Source organism: Tamandua tetradactyla, chromosome 16 (genome assembly GCF_023851605.1).
Source record: "Tamandua tetradactyla isolate mTamTet1 chromosome 16, mTamTet1.pri, whole genome shotgun sequence".
NCBI classification, from domain to species: Eukaryota; Metazoa; Chordata; class Mammalia; order Pilosa; family Myrmecophagidae; genus Tamandua; species Tamandua tetradactyla.
Genome location: NC_135342.1, coordinates 8,811,593 through 8,826,564, shown reverse-complemented (window position 1 = coordinate 8,826,564; position 14,972 = coordinate 8,811,593). Strand labels below are relative to the sequence as shown.

Genomic DNA, 14,972 nt, shown 5'->3' with positions numbered 1-14,972 from the left:
AACTCAGTGTTAACAGTATATGGAATAATTCACTGTCTTATAAAAGATGTGGAGGCTGTACACATTTTAGAGAAACTGCTGCTGAGCCATAACCCTAAACTTTAGAGAAGGGAATCTTGTAAAACATAAAGTATTCATTACTTGATCTGTAACTGATGATTAAATTGATACAAAATGAGTTTGTTTTTAATAGTTGGAAATGTGCAAGAAGAAAATAGCAGTGACTTAAAGCAATACAATTGATGTACAACATGACTCAACTTCTTAAGCTCTCTTAATAGGATGTGTCCAAGTCAATTAGCTGAAGAATAGTAGCATACCCTTGCATGAACAGTTTGATCAACAGCTTCATAGATGTGAGATTCTGTACTTGGGCAATATTTTCCCTAGGACAAATTCCTACACTGTAATTGTAGCAATTAAACTTATAGGGGATGGACATTTAGTATATTTGATCAACACTGTCACACTACCCTTGAGAGAGATCATGTCACTCCACAAACAACAGATGGACAGCTAGATTCACTTCTCAGTCAGGCTCTTGAGATAGTTTCATTCTCAGCATCCTCAGGGCCAGATTTTGTGAGTTCCTTGAGAAGAGGCTGTGTGCTTAGCCCAAAGAGCCCAGACAGAACACCCAAAAGGCTAAGATATGTTCTCCAGGTAGGAATGGGATTCAAAATATCTGTCAACTGTTTCCCAGTATTTTTGAGTAACAATTTCAGAATATTCAACCAACTCTTATGCAATATAAACACTCCTGAGATGTGGCAAAAGCAAAACTGGGGTGGGCCACGGTGGCTCAGCAGGCAGAGTTCTTGTCTGCCATGCCAGAGACCCAGGTTCGTTTCCTGGTACCTGCCCATGCAAAAAAAAAAAAAAAAAAAAGCAAAACTGAAGAATTGGTGGAAGGACCTGAATAGGCAGAGAGTGAGAAACAGCCCCATGCTGTTTCATGGGGTCCTAGATACAAAGGAAGAACAGCCATTGTCTCCCCAGTACATTATACGGGAACAAACCTGGACAGATCTTGGGGTCAGGACTACTGAGACCTCAGCTCTGATCTGTATGGACTGAAAAGTGAACATCAGATGGAATCACATATAGAAGAATAAAGGGAGAGAAGGACCCCTTTCATGCATCCCTCTCTGCTCACCTCAAGCGAAGGCACCAAAGAAGTATCAGGTACCAGATAGAAGAGTTTCACAGGTCATAAAAAAGATTATGGCATTGTATCTGCTTGAGCTGGAACATCACTGAAGAATGAGAGCATAACTTTAACAGGTCTGAAGAACAGAGATAAGTGGGTAACAGAGGCAATTTCCTTTGCAAGTTCTTGAGAAAATAAACTTTTCTTTTCCCAGTACTCTCCCACTGGAGAGTGTTCAGTAAAACGTTTAATGTAGCAGCTTCCTCTGCTCCTTACATGTTGTGTTGGCTTGAAAGGATTATGTACTATAGAAAAGCCATGTTTTAATCCTGATCCATCTCGTGGAGGCAGCCATTTCTTTTAATCCCTATTCAGTACTGTAAATTGGAAACTTATCTCCACGGACATGTGGCACAGTCAATTGTGGGTATTAACCTTTGATTAGAGGGAGATTGACTCCACCCATTCCAGGTGGGTCTTTGATTAGTTTACTTGAATCCTTTAAAAGAGGAAACATTTTGGAAAGAGCCACAGAGGGATGAGAACCCACACAGCCAGAAACCTTTGCAGATGAAGAAGGTAAAATGCCCCTGGGGGAGCCTGGAGAGAAAGCTAGCAGACGTCACCATGTTTGCCATGTGCCTTTCCAGCTGAGAGAGAAACCCTGAATGTCTTCGACCTTCTTGAACCATGGTACCTTTCCCTGGATGCCTTAGATTGGACATTTCTATAAACTTGCTTTAATTTGGACATTATCAGTCTTAGAACTGTATAGTAGTAACTAAATAAATTCCCTTTTTTAAAAGCCATTCTGTTTCTGGTATATTGCATTCTGGCAGCTAGCAAACTAGAACACCTGTGTTCATATCTTGATACATTTCCACTTACCTGGGATTTTCACACTGTTCTCCACAGGCAAAGATTCATTCATTGCTCCAAAGTAGAGCAAATATTCAGCCTAAACTGAGAGATTCCAACTTAATAAGAAAACAGGAACATAATATGCTGCAGTTTTTTGGTTTTTTTTTTTAAGGTGCATGGTCCAGGAATTGAACCCAGCTCCTCTGCATGGAAGTTGAGCATTCTACCACTAAACCACCCATGCATGCTATGCTGCAGTTTTAACAGGATACAATTACAACACTTTATTCAGCTAAGAAGAAAGTACAGATGGGTCTAGAAAATTATGTTACAATTCAGACACTGACCACCTCCTTCTGAGTGCTCACAGAGTATCTTAAATATGGAGATATCCAGCTTTCTTCTAAGAACTACTGACTCAAAAACACAGGGATAAAACCAGGGTATTAGATGTTTTAGAAGTTTGTGATAAGGTCTGTGCTTTCTCACGTTCTGGAACCAGGAACAATTGGATGAAGTGTGTAGATCATCCAAAGAAAGGGAAAGGTTAAAACTGTACACAGAGCATTTCGAAGCTTTTCATTTGAATTAGCACAGCTTCAGTGTCTCCCTTACCAGGGATTTGAAACTCAGTGAAATAGTGTGGAGTCATCCTAAGAGACAATGTAAAGTTATATAAGGGCATGTCCTCACCCAGGGAGACCAGGTTCCTGTAGTTCTCCAACATCACATCCCTGTACAAAGCCCTCTGCTCAGGGTCCAGACATTTCCACTCCTCCTGAGAGAATTCTATGGCCACATCTTGGTATGTCAACACTCCCTAAAATGAAAAAGATTATTTCACCTAGTGGACACCAAGGGGAACATTCTTATTTCCACACAAAATGAAAGGAAAGGCTTGTAAGGACTGATTTGGTTGAAGTAAGTACTTTGACACCTCCAACTAAAAAAATGGAGTGAACTGTATATCCGCATTTTTGTCAATTGATGTAAAATTCACATAACATACAATTAACCAATTTAAAGTGTACAATTCAGTGGCATTTATGCTGTACAATTACCATCTAATTATGAAACATTTTCCTCAACCCCAAAGAAAACCCCATACCCAATAAATAGTCACTCTCTACTCCAGTCCTCCTCCCCACCCCACCCCTGGCCTTGGCAACTATTAATACTGTTCTTATGAATTTACTTATTCTGGGTATTTCACATAAATGGAATCAAACAAAATGTGAACTTTTATATGTGTCTGTTTTCACTGAGCATGTTTTCAAGGTTCATCTACGTTATAGTATGTATAGTACTTAATTCACGGCTAAATAAAACTGGGTTACAGTGATGCGCACTGGGTTGCTTCCACATTTTGTCTATTGTGAATAGTGCTGCTATGAACATTCATATACAAGTATCTATTTGAATACTGGCTTTAAACTCTTGTGGGTTTATACCTGGGCATGAAATTGCTGGCTGATAGTGTTATTCTATGTTTAACTTTTTAATGCATTACCAAACTGTTTTCAACAGGCACTATAGCATTTTACCAGTAGTGTACAATGATTCCAATTTCTCTACATTTTTACCCACACTTATTCCCCTTACCCCCCTTTTTTATTATAGTAATTCCAGTGGGTGTGAAGAGATATCTAATTGCGGTTTTGATTTTGCATTTTTCTAATGTCACGGAACATCTTTTCATAGATCTGCTGGCCATCTGGATATCTTCTATGTAGAACTGTCTGTTAAAAGTCATTTAACCTTTTTTTGGTGGGGAGGCGGGTGGGGTACATGGTCTGGGAACCGAATTTGGATATACCACATGGAAGGTGAACATTCTACTGCTGAACCACCCGTGCACACCATTTAACCATTTTTAAGTGGGTTGTTTTTCTTCTTGTTGCTGAATTGAGGGTGTTCTTTATGTATTCTGGATGTTACACCTTTATCAGATATATTATTTACAAGTATTTTTAACCATTTAGTAGGTTGTGTTCTCACTTTTGTGATAGTGTCTCTTGCTGTAAAAAAATTTTGAGTTTGATGAAGCTCTATTTATTGAGGCTTTTGGTGTTGTATCTAGGAATCCATTGTCAAATTCAAGGTCATGACGATTTATTGTTATGCTTTCTTCTTATTAATAGAAATAATTACATAACCATGAATTTATTAATGCTTATACAACTCTAATCTAATAATTATAGTTCTAGTTCTTATACTTAGATCTCTGACCCATTCTGGGGTATTTTTTTAAATATGAGATGAGTTAAAGATCCACTTTCACTCTCTTATATGTGGATATCCATTTGTCCTAACACTATTTGCTAAAGAGACTATTCTTTCCCTCACTGAATGTTCTTGCCACCTGTGTAAATAATGAATTGACCACAAATTTATAGGCTTAACTCTGGAGTTCCAATTCTATGCCATTGGTCTATACGTCTATCCTTATGCCTGTACCATGCAGTTTTTCAAGATACACTACAAAGCTACTACTCAGGAAGTCTGAGTTCTCCAACTTTGTTCTTGTTTTGCAAGATTGTTTCATCTAAACAGAGTCTTTTGTAATTCAATATAAATGTTAAGATCGGCCTTAATACTTCTCCAAAAAAGGCCACCGGGATTTTTTTGATAGGGATTGCATTGAACCTTCTGGAGAATACTGACATCTTAGCAATATTAAACCTCTAACCTTGAACTTGGAATGTCTTTCAATTTACTTATGTCTTCTATTATTTCTTTTAGCAATGATTTGTAGTTTTCAAATCATTTTACTTCTACTTCCTTGGCTAATTTTAGTCCTAAGCATTTTATTCGTTTTGATGCTATTTAAATGGAATTGTTTCCATTCTTCTTAATTTCCTTTTGGGTTTGTTCTTTGCTAACATATAGAAATATAACTGATTTCTGTGTATTGATCTTGTAACTTTACCATATCTGTTTATTAGCTCTAATAGTTTCTTTCTTTTGCTCTTTAAACTTTTTTATTGTATAGTATAACATATATACAAAGCAAAGAAATAAAAAAGCAATAATTTTTAAAGCACTCTTCAAAAAGTGGTTACAGGATAGATCCCAGAGTTTGTCATGGCCTACCATATGATCCTCTCATATTTCTCCTTCTAGCTGTTCTAGAATATAGGAGGTTAGAGGACTTAAATACTTTTTTATCATCACAATCGACTTTTCCTTCTTTTTTTGTGAATAACACATATACAAATTTATACAAAAAAGCTATAAATTTCAAAGCACAGCACGACAATTAGTTGTAGAACATATTTCAGGGTTTGACATGGGCTACAACTTCAAAATTCTAGGTTTTTACTTCTAGCTGCTCTAAAATACTGGAGACTGAGAGAGATATCAATTTAATGATTCAGCATTCATATTCATTTGTTAAGTCCTATCTTCTATGCATAATTCCACCATCACCTTTGATCTTTCCCTACTTCTTACTGGATTGTTTGGTCTATGGCAATTCTAAATTTTTGATGATGGAAGGTCTGTCACTGATATGGGGTAGGGAGATGGAACTATCTGATGTTCTGGAGAGGCTGGGCTAGACGTCAGGACTTATCCGGAGCAGGGAGCCCTCTGGAGGTTGTAGGCTTCTGACAAGTTACTCTAGTGCCTGGAACCCTTGCGAAATCTTATAAATTGCCCTAGGTGTTCTTTAGGATCAGCTGGATGGTCCTGTTCGGGGGGTTGGCAGATTATGATAGGTAGCAAGGTCTACCTGAATCTAAAAAAAAGAGTAACCTCCAGATATCCTCTCGACTGTATGTGAACTCTCTCTGCCACTGATAATTATTAATTACACTTCTTTCCCCCCATTTGGTCAGGATGGAATGGTTGATCCCACAGTGCCAGGTCTGGATTCATCCCTGGGAGTCCTCTCCCACACTGCCAGGGAGATTTTCACCCCTGGATGTCATGTCCCATGTAGGGGGGGAGGACAATGATTTAACTTGCCAAGCTGGGCTTAGAGAGACTGAGGCCACAGTTAAGCACCAAAGAGGTCCTCCAGAAGGAACTCTTAGGCATGCCTATAGGTAGTCTAAGCTTCTCTGCTACCTACATAAACTTCACAAGAGTAAGCCTCATGATCGAGGGCATGGCCTATTGATTTGGGGATTCCCTGATGGTAAGGTTTAATAGTTCCATAGTCTTTCTCCCCTCCCTCGGAGGACTTTGCCAATACTTTTTGATTATCTGGTTAATATTCTCTAGGATGTTTCCAGGCATTACAATAATCTATACAGGATTAAAGGACTTTTTTCTCATTCTGTGCTCTCTGTGTTTCAGTTGTTCAAATGAGCTATACAAATAGGTTCAATTGGATCATACACTACAGAAAATTTCAGTTCCAAATCAAATAAACCTTTCTTTCATTGGTCTCAAAGAGTATGTGTGGTTCTAAAATATAGACACTGTCTTCTTACCCCTATGTTCTGAACTACTTCAACTCTAACCTGTTCAGCTTCGTTTTTTATCTCTAAATATCAGGTTATATATATATATATACGGCCTCTCAGAATCCAGAAATAATAATCACCACGCCAGACTTAATGTCTGTGCTCTAAAAGCTTACATTCCAGGCCTCTGTTTTCTTATAAGCATTTTCTAAAGGTGACCATACCATTTTTTTTTGTTTGTTTCTGGCTTATTTTGTCTCACCAAATGACTCACACATTCATTCACATCGTGCCTGCCTCATAATATTGTTTCTTTTTGTAGCTGCATAGCCTTCATTCATAAGTATACACCATCCTTCACCATTCTACTTCTCCGTCAATGCATTCTTCAGCCATCTGCATTCATCGGGCATCATGTAGAGGGCCCAAAGTCCACAGTCTATCAACATTCTCAATTTTAGATAATTTCATTGTTCCCAAGAGACGGAGAGCCAAAAAACACGCCCTCACCAAATAGGAGATCTAAACCTTCTCTTAACTCTTGTACCTCACCCCCATTATCTACCTCTGCTGTTGCTGTGGCAGTGCTGATGGTTTCCTTTTGAACATAGCTTGTAGCACGCAACAGCAGTTTTCCCCCTGTACCCTGGACTTAAACACTCTTTATACAAAAATCTTATCTTTGAAGTAATTCTTACAAGAACTCATTTATATTTCCAGTGAGTCAATGGGACATTTAGGTCTATACAGCCCCTTTCAATCTTGTTCATCTTCAATATGGGAATATTATTTCCAGACCCACTAGAGAATCACCTTCACTCCTATCCCCTTACATTGGAGTTCAACCTCATTAGCTAACAGTTCACCCATCTCTAGCTTCTATGTATCTCTAAGTCCCCTGTATTCTGTATTATAAATCTCTGATTATACCTCTATGCTGGTCATAAAAGTGGAATCATACAATATCTGTCCTTTTGTGTCTGGCTAATTTCATTCCGCATTATGTTCTCAAGGCTCATCTATCTTGTCACATGCTTCAAGACATCATTTTATCTTACTGCTGCATAATAACTGACCCTTTAATTAGTATATAGTGTCCTTCTTTGTCTCTTATGATGTCTTTACATTTAAAGTCTATTTTGTCTGATATTAGTATAGCTACTCCTGCTTTCTTTTGGTTACAACTTGTGTGGAAGATCTTCTTCCATCCTTTCACTTTCAATCTATTTGTATCCTTGTGTCTAATATGAGTCTCTTATAAACAGCATATAGCTGGATTATGTTTCTTAATCCATTCTGCCAATCCGTATCTTTTAATTGGCAAATTTAGTCAGTTAACATTCAAAGTTATTACTGAAAAGGTGTTTCTTGATTTCACCATCTTACCTTTTTAATTTTATTTGTCAGATCTATATATTCTTTTCCTCCTTGCATTCTTTAAATCACCCTTAGTGGTATGCTTCAATTCTGTGCCCTCCTCCAGATGTCTCTCTCCTGTCTTTTTTTCAGCTGGCAGATCTCTTTTTAGTATTTCTTGTAGTGCCGGTCACTTGTTGACAAATTCTTTCAGGACTTCTTTGTCTGTGAAAACTTTAATCTCTCCCTCAATTTTAAAGGACAATTTGGCTGGGTACAGAATTCTTGGCTGGAAGTCTTTCTTTTTCAGGATCTTGAATATATCATACCACTGCCTTCTTGCCTTCAGGGTGCTAGTGGAGTAGTCTGAGCTCAGTTTTATTTGATTTCCCTTGATGTAATAGACTGTTCTTCTCTTGCCGCTTTCAGAATTTTCTGCTTGTCTTCAACATTTGACAGACTGTTTAGTATGTGCCTTTGGGAAGGCCTATTTGGATTTATTCTGCTTGGAGTTGTTTGGGTTTCTTTGACTTGCATATTTATGTATAATTATGAGGGTTGGGAAGTTTTCCTCTCTTACATCCTCAACTTCCTAGCCCTTTACTCCTCTCTTCTCCCTTTGGTACACCAATGAGTGCTATAATTGTGTGCTTTGTCTATCATTTCCTTGAGTTCCTACTGATTTTTTTCCATCTTTTTTTTGCCATTTGCTGTTTTGAGTTTTTGAAGTCAGTTATCCTGTCCTCTATACCACTTACTCTTCTGTCTCTTCAAATCTGATGTTGTGTGCCTCTAGTGTGTTTTTCATTTGGTCAACAGAGTCTTTAATCTCTGTGATTTCTTCTATTTTTCTTTCAAATTCCTCTTTGTGCTTTTTTACTGTCTTCTTGATCTCCTTTATATCATTTGCTATCCTGCTTATTTTATTAAGTAGAGTTGCATGAACATCTTTGATTAGTTGATCCATCACTTGTGTTTCCTCAGATGTTTTAATTTGGTCATTAGGGAGGGCTATATCTGTCTGCATTGTGATATGCTTAGTGATCTGCTGTCTTCATTGCATGTAGATATCTTGATTGACTTACTTTGGGAGTTGATTTCTTTCAGTAGTCTAAGACCTTGTGTTCGTGGGATGGCTGTACAGCAGGGAGCAGGGCAGGGGTGGAGTACTCAGTACGGTGACTTGTTTTAGGGCAGGTATGGGCACAGGTTGGGGATGTTACACTGGTGCTTGTGAATGTAGGCGCCCAGCGGCCAGGAAGGATGTATCAGTGTGGGTGCACCGATCTGGGGGTGTAACCCTGGTGTGTGCTGGTCTAAGGCCTGGGGCCCTTTCTGTGAATGCATAAAGATGTGGCAGCAGGTCGGCGTTACATCTTCATGGATCAGGGACAGATGTGACCTGGCTGTGCCAGTCGGCACCTTCTCAGGACTGGGAAGTGAGGCTAAGGGCTGTGTGCACGCATGGTTCCAGAACTGCTGTAACGTGCAGTTTCCAGAGCTGAATGATGTGATTGGGGGCCCATGCACATACATATGTGGGCCTGGGAGTGCTGTAAATGGATGTGCTGAACTCAGGGAGGGCAGGGGTAGCCTAGGTATGGAGGTTAGTGCCCGCAACCTTTATGTGCTGGCAACAGCCTGCAGGGAACAGGGAGAATAGTGCTTGGTAGTGGTGTAGGAGAGGTGGGTTGGCTGCACTTGGGGTGGGGGTGGGGGTGGGGGTGGGGGACAGGTATGTGCATTGGGGGCTGGTGGGTGGGGGTGCCTGGAGCAAGGGAATGGGAGAGGGTGAGGGGTTCAGGTACATGGGGTGTGGGGAGAGTGGCTGGTCGCAGGGCTGTGCTGGTGAGGGTAGCACACCCAAGGAACGTGGCCTGGCTTACTTCCTATTCCCGTGTTTCCGTCCGTGCACTCCTGCGGGCTCCATAGCAATGCATCTCCATGCCAGGCTAGGCTCCAGCTTCCTCTTAGTTTCTCAGCCTCTGCAACCCTGGATGCCACACGTGGAGCAGAAGACTTTGCCAGGTAAGCCGCACTCCCGAACTGCTGCCTTGATTACACTCCTGTTCCTTCTCTAACTTTTCTGTGGAGCAGGGCTAATCTCAAGCTGCTCTAGTCGGCCATTGTCTTAGTTAGGGCTCTCTAGAGAAACAGAATCAACAGGGAACACTTGCAAATATAAAATTTATAAAAGTGTCTCACATGACCGTAGGAATGCAGAGTCCAAAATCCACAGGGCAGGCTGCAAAGTCAATGATTCTGATGGATGGCCTGGATGAACTCCACAGGAGAGGCTCACCAGCCAAAGCAGGAATGGAACCTGTCTCCTCTGAGTCCTCCTTAAAAGGCTTCCCATGATTACATTTAGCATCACTAATTGCAGAAGACACTCCCTTTTGGCTGATTACAAATGGAATCAGCTGTGGATGTAGCTGACGTGATCATGACCTAATCCTATGAAATGTCCTCATTGCAACAGACAGGCCAGTGCTTGCCCAATCAGATAAACAGGTACCACAACTTGGCCAAGTTGACACCTGTCCCTAACCATGATGGCCATCTTCCCAGAAGTCCTCTCCAACAGTTTCTTTTGAATTGCTTTTTACAAGATAATATAATCTGTGAACACAGATAGCTTTACTTCTTTTCCAGTTTCAATTCCTTTCGTTCCCTCATATTGTCTAACTGTTCTGGGTAGAACTTTCAGTTAAAGGCTAAACAGCAGCGTCATTACTGGACATCTGTGTTTTGTTCCAGATCTTTGGGGGAAAGCTTTCAGTCCTTCACCAATGAGTATGATGCCTGCTGTGGGTTTTTCATGAATGCCTCTTTTCAGGTTGAGGAGCTCCCTTCTATTCTAGTTTAATGAGTTTTTTTTTTTTTAAATCATGAGGGGTGTTGCAGTTTGTCAAAGGCTTTTTGATGATCACGGTTTTTTCCTTTCCACCATTCTTTTAATGTGATATATTTAATAACTGATTTCCATATATTGAACCATCTTTTTTAGTTTACCAGGCTGTTATAACAAGTTCCACCCAATAGGTTGGTTCAAACAACAGGAATTTATTGGCATACAATTTAGACTAAAATCAAGATATTGGCAAGGCTTGCTTTTTCTGAGTTTTGCATTCCAGCGATCCTTGAGGATCCTTGGCTTTTCATCTTTGTACCATGTTATATGGTGATGTCCTCTCTCTTCTGGGTTCTCTTGACTTCCAGCTTCTGGAAGTGTGAATTTCATATTTTTGTAACTAATAAAATACTACTAACACTACTAAACATTAAAATGCTAATGACACTAAAACACTAGGAAAATGATTCAAAATAAAAATATTTATTAATGTAATAAATTAATTTAAAAGGTTAAAATGGGAAAAAAAGATTATTAAAGAAGTTGATCTGTGAAGAATTACTGGGTAATTAAACTCACATTGAATAGGAAATTTCTAGTAAAGGCCAGAGGAGACAAAGGCAGACCAGGGCTCCTGCCACTCACCACTAAGCAGGAGTCTATATCCAGAACAGAAGGGGGAAAAGGAGAAAAATAAAATAGTCAAAGAAGTGGCATTATTATTGACAGATGACATGACTACAATCTAGAAAAAGCATGAAAACATATTTTGACTGAAAAACTAATAACAACATATTGAAAATAATTCCTGCTCTTCAGTAGCAGCAATTAAAAAAAAATACAAACACAAACAAGAAAATTAAAAAAAAAATACAAACAAAACAAGAAATAGCAAACATTTCCAGTAGCAAATATGTCATGACTTCTATTTAGAAGATACTTCCAGACCTATTTGAAGAAATTATAAAATTTTACTAAAGGACATAACAAAGACATGGTTAGAGACTGACAAATACTAATTTTATTAGAAAATTCTGTTAATATAAATATCTCAGTAGCTATGAAAATTCAGAAAAATCTAAACACAAAAGAATCACGGAATTTCAAACAAAAGTCTCTGTTGTGTCAAGGAGAGTAAACATAAATTTGCAAAAAAAGGAACAAAAAAGGAAAGGCCTGTTCAACTACACATGAACCTTTTACTACGTATATAATCTGAATCAATCCCTGCTGCCAACCCTCACTGACATCTGGGGACCACTATCATCTCTAATCCAAAGTGTGCAAAACCATTCTCGTGACAACCCCTGAATGCAGCCTTTTCATAAGTTCCATGTTTGGTCCACAGCTAGATGGAATCTGTGTGGAGAGAAAGGGGACTGAGGGAAAGCCCTGGGTGTGTAAGCTAACGTGATTGCCAGGATACTTCAGAATCAGAGAATATCAGCAAATTCAATAACCAACATTTTAGGAAGGACAGAGAGAACAATCAGCTGAGACTATGACTTTTACCTGGGAAAGAGCCATTCCTTCTTCTTCTTTCCTCTTCCCCTAGGCTTCTTTCTCAGGTAAGATCACTCTTTGTGGGGCAGGCCACGGTGGCTCAGCAGGCAGCATTCTTGCCTGCCACGCCAGAGACACAGGTTTGATTCCTGGTACCTTGCCATGTAAAAAAAAGAGCGATTTGAACAGTGAATAAAAAAGTATTTGCAAAGTCCCTTTGGGGGAATGGTGAGAAAGGGGGAAAATTCAATTTCCCCAAGTAGAGAATTCTTGATATTCTCACAAGCAGTGGGGTAAACCAAAGCAACAGAATGAGCCCCCAATCTTGGGGTTTGTTAATATGAAACTTAACCCCGCAAAGGATAGGCTAAGGCTACTTAAAATTAGGCCTAAGAGTCACCCCAAGAGAACCTCTTTTGTGCTCAGATGGGGCCTCTCTCCCTCTCAGCCAACAAGACAAGCAAACTCACTGACCTCCCCCTCTCTATGTGGGACATGACTCCCAGGGGTGTGGACCTTCCTGGCAACATGGGAAAGAAATCCTAGAATGAGCTGGGACTCAGCATCAAGGGATTGAGAAAACCTTTTCGACCAAAAGGGGGAAGAGAGAAATAAGACAGTGTCAATGGCTGAGGGATTTCAAACAGAGTTGAGAGGTTATCCTGGAGGTTATTTTTCGCATTAAATAGATATCACCTTTTTAGTTAAGGTGTAATGGAGAGGCTAGAGGGAATTGTCTGAAATTGTAGAGCTGTTCCAGTAGCCATGTTTCTTGAAAATGATTGTATAGTGACGCAAAGATTTCGCAATGTGACCATGTGATTGCAAAAACCTTGTGTCTGATGCTCCTTTTATCTACCTTATTGATAGACAAGTAAAACATACGGATTAAAGTAAATAATAAGGGGAACAAATGTTAAATTTAGTAGATTGAAATGCTAGTGATCAAAGAAAGGGAAGGGTAAGGGATATGGTATGTACGAATTTTTTTCTGTTTTCTCTTTATCTTTTTCTAAATTGATGTAAATGTTCTAAGAAATGATCACGATGATGAATAAACAACTGTGATGACACTGTGAGTTATTGATTATATATCAAGAACGGAATGATCAGATGGTAAGAATGTTTGTGTTTGTATGTGGTTAAGTCTAATTAAAAAAAAAGATCATTCTGTGTATCAAAAACATGCTGTTTAATGTTAGAATCAACATGTTCCCTTCCTGTGTTACAAATAACACACAGGGAGGACTTCACTATGGGGAAAAGACAACCCACTGTATGCCCACTACAACTGGAGTGATTCAGGGACAATAAATTCCTACAAAGAGCTCAACAAGAGATTTTTCTGATCCAACTCTTCCGGCACCCTCCCCTCCTGGTGAAGCCCACACACTCGGCAATAGGAAGGAGACCTGGTTGGACTGACCCTATACCTTTAGGTTATAAACGTGGCCTTGATACCAAACCCTACATAGAGAATAGTCCCAGGATCTTCCCCTCCCACATAAGGGACTGGACTCAGCTCTCAGAAATGAATACTCCAGACTCTTGATGCTCAAGGCTAGAAAAGATTCTAATTACTTAGGGAACTATAACTGCTATTGAGGCTAGGCCCCACATTTACCATCTGAAGAGGAATCTGCGACACAAGCAGATGCCCAGCAATCCAACATAAAGCCAGTGTTGAACACCACTCAGAGGCAAGAATGGTATACCTTCCACACTGTAGCTCTGCTCTCCTCGAAAGCCCTGCTGTCAACAATATCCAGCCAGTGGAAAAAAAAGGGACAGAAGAAACATGCAGCACAGGCATTATCTTCCAGGTGCTGGGGTGACGGTGTGGCTGGAATTTTAAACGGGGGTATCAGAGAAGGCTCCACTGAGAAGGTGATATCTGAATCTGAGTAAGGGAAGATGGTTGCCACCTGCAGTTCAGGAACCAGGGAGTCCAGGCAGACGGTCTACTCATGTGAAGGCCTGAGTCACTAGTGTCCCTGGTTACAGGAAAGAAAGAGGCCTGTGCGGCTGAACAGAATGAACAAGGAAAACAAAATCAGATAAGGTCAGAGTGGCACTAAGGGAATTTCATCAGGAAGGCATGGTCTTCACTTTTCTCCTAGACCCCAAAGGAATTTTGGAAAAGATGAATTCCTCATCCATTTTAAGTTAATATCTATTTTTTTCTTTTATAAATAATGTAATATACCGTACATTTAAAAAATCATGCTAAGATATTCCCCTAAGCACCAAAATGTGCAGGACTGCAGTGGAAACACTTTGGCAAGGTTCATTTTTCAACACATTAAGGTGGTGATTACAGTTAGATGCCCTAGCTAAGATGCTCAGGGGCCAGCTGGAAAGCTGAGTCTGGAGAGTTGGGAAACTGGGAGACATCAGGGCGCTTAAAGGCATGAGAAAGAATGAAATCAAAAGGCAGTGGGTGCTGACAAAGAGGAGGTATAGGGCTATGCCATAGGGTGATCCTACATTCAGCGCCCAGGGAGCTGAAGAGAAACCAGCAGACAAAAATGAGGAGAGGTATGGAAATGGAGAAGAAAAAACACATATAGGATGGGCCACGGTGGCTCAGCAGGCAGACTTCTTGCCTGCATGCCAGAGACCTGGGTTCGATTCCCGGTGCCTGCCCATGAGAAAAAAAAAAAAAACAAAAACCCACACACATATAGACAGACAGACAGGTAGGTATATAGGCAGATAGATTAGCCTATGTTAAGAGAATCAGCGTGATGATGTCCTAAAGTCAAGAAAAAAAGTTTCAAAGAGGGAATGATCACCTGTGTAACATGGGACTAACACGACAGTGAATGATGGATAA

General features: G+C 39.9%; 1 protein-coding gene and 1 long non-coding RNA gene across 3 annotated transcripts in view; one reads left to right on the top strand and one right to left on the bottom strand.

Annotated features, from left to right (window-relative positions):
• Positions 1-14,972, top strand: part of LOC143658707 (uncharacterized) — a 72,239-nt gene that overhangs the window by 43,411 nt on the left and 13,856 nt on the right. The window lies entirely within an intron of this gene.
• Positions 1-14,972, bottom strand: part of LOC143658705 (uncharacterized) — a 75,724-nt gene that overhangs the window by 55,187 nt on the left and 5,565 nt on the right. The window contains exons 2-3 of one of the 2 annotated variants that reach the window (XM_077130892.1): positions 12,146-12,292; positions 2,705-2,831 (exon numbers count right to left, since the gene is read on the bottom strand). In XM_077130892.1, the coding sequence (XP_076987007.1) occupies positions 2,705-2,831; positions 12,146-12,160 (142 nt within the window). In that variant the 5' untranslated portion in view covers positions 12,161-12,292. Of the gene's footprint in view, positions 1-2,704; positions 2,832-9,554; positions 11,005-12,145; positions 12,293-14,972 lie in introns of those variants that run through there. The other variant, XR_013163294.1, reaches the window with a different exon arrangement.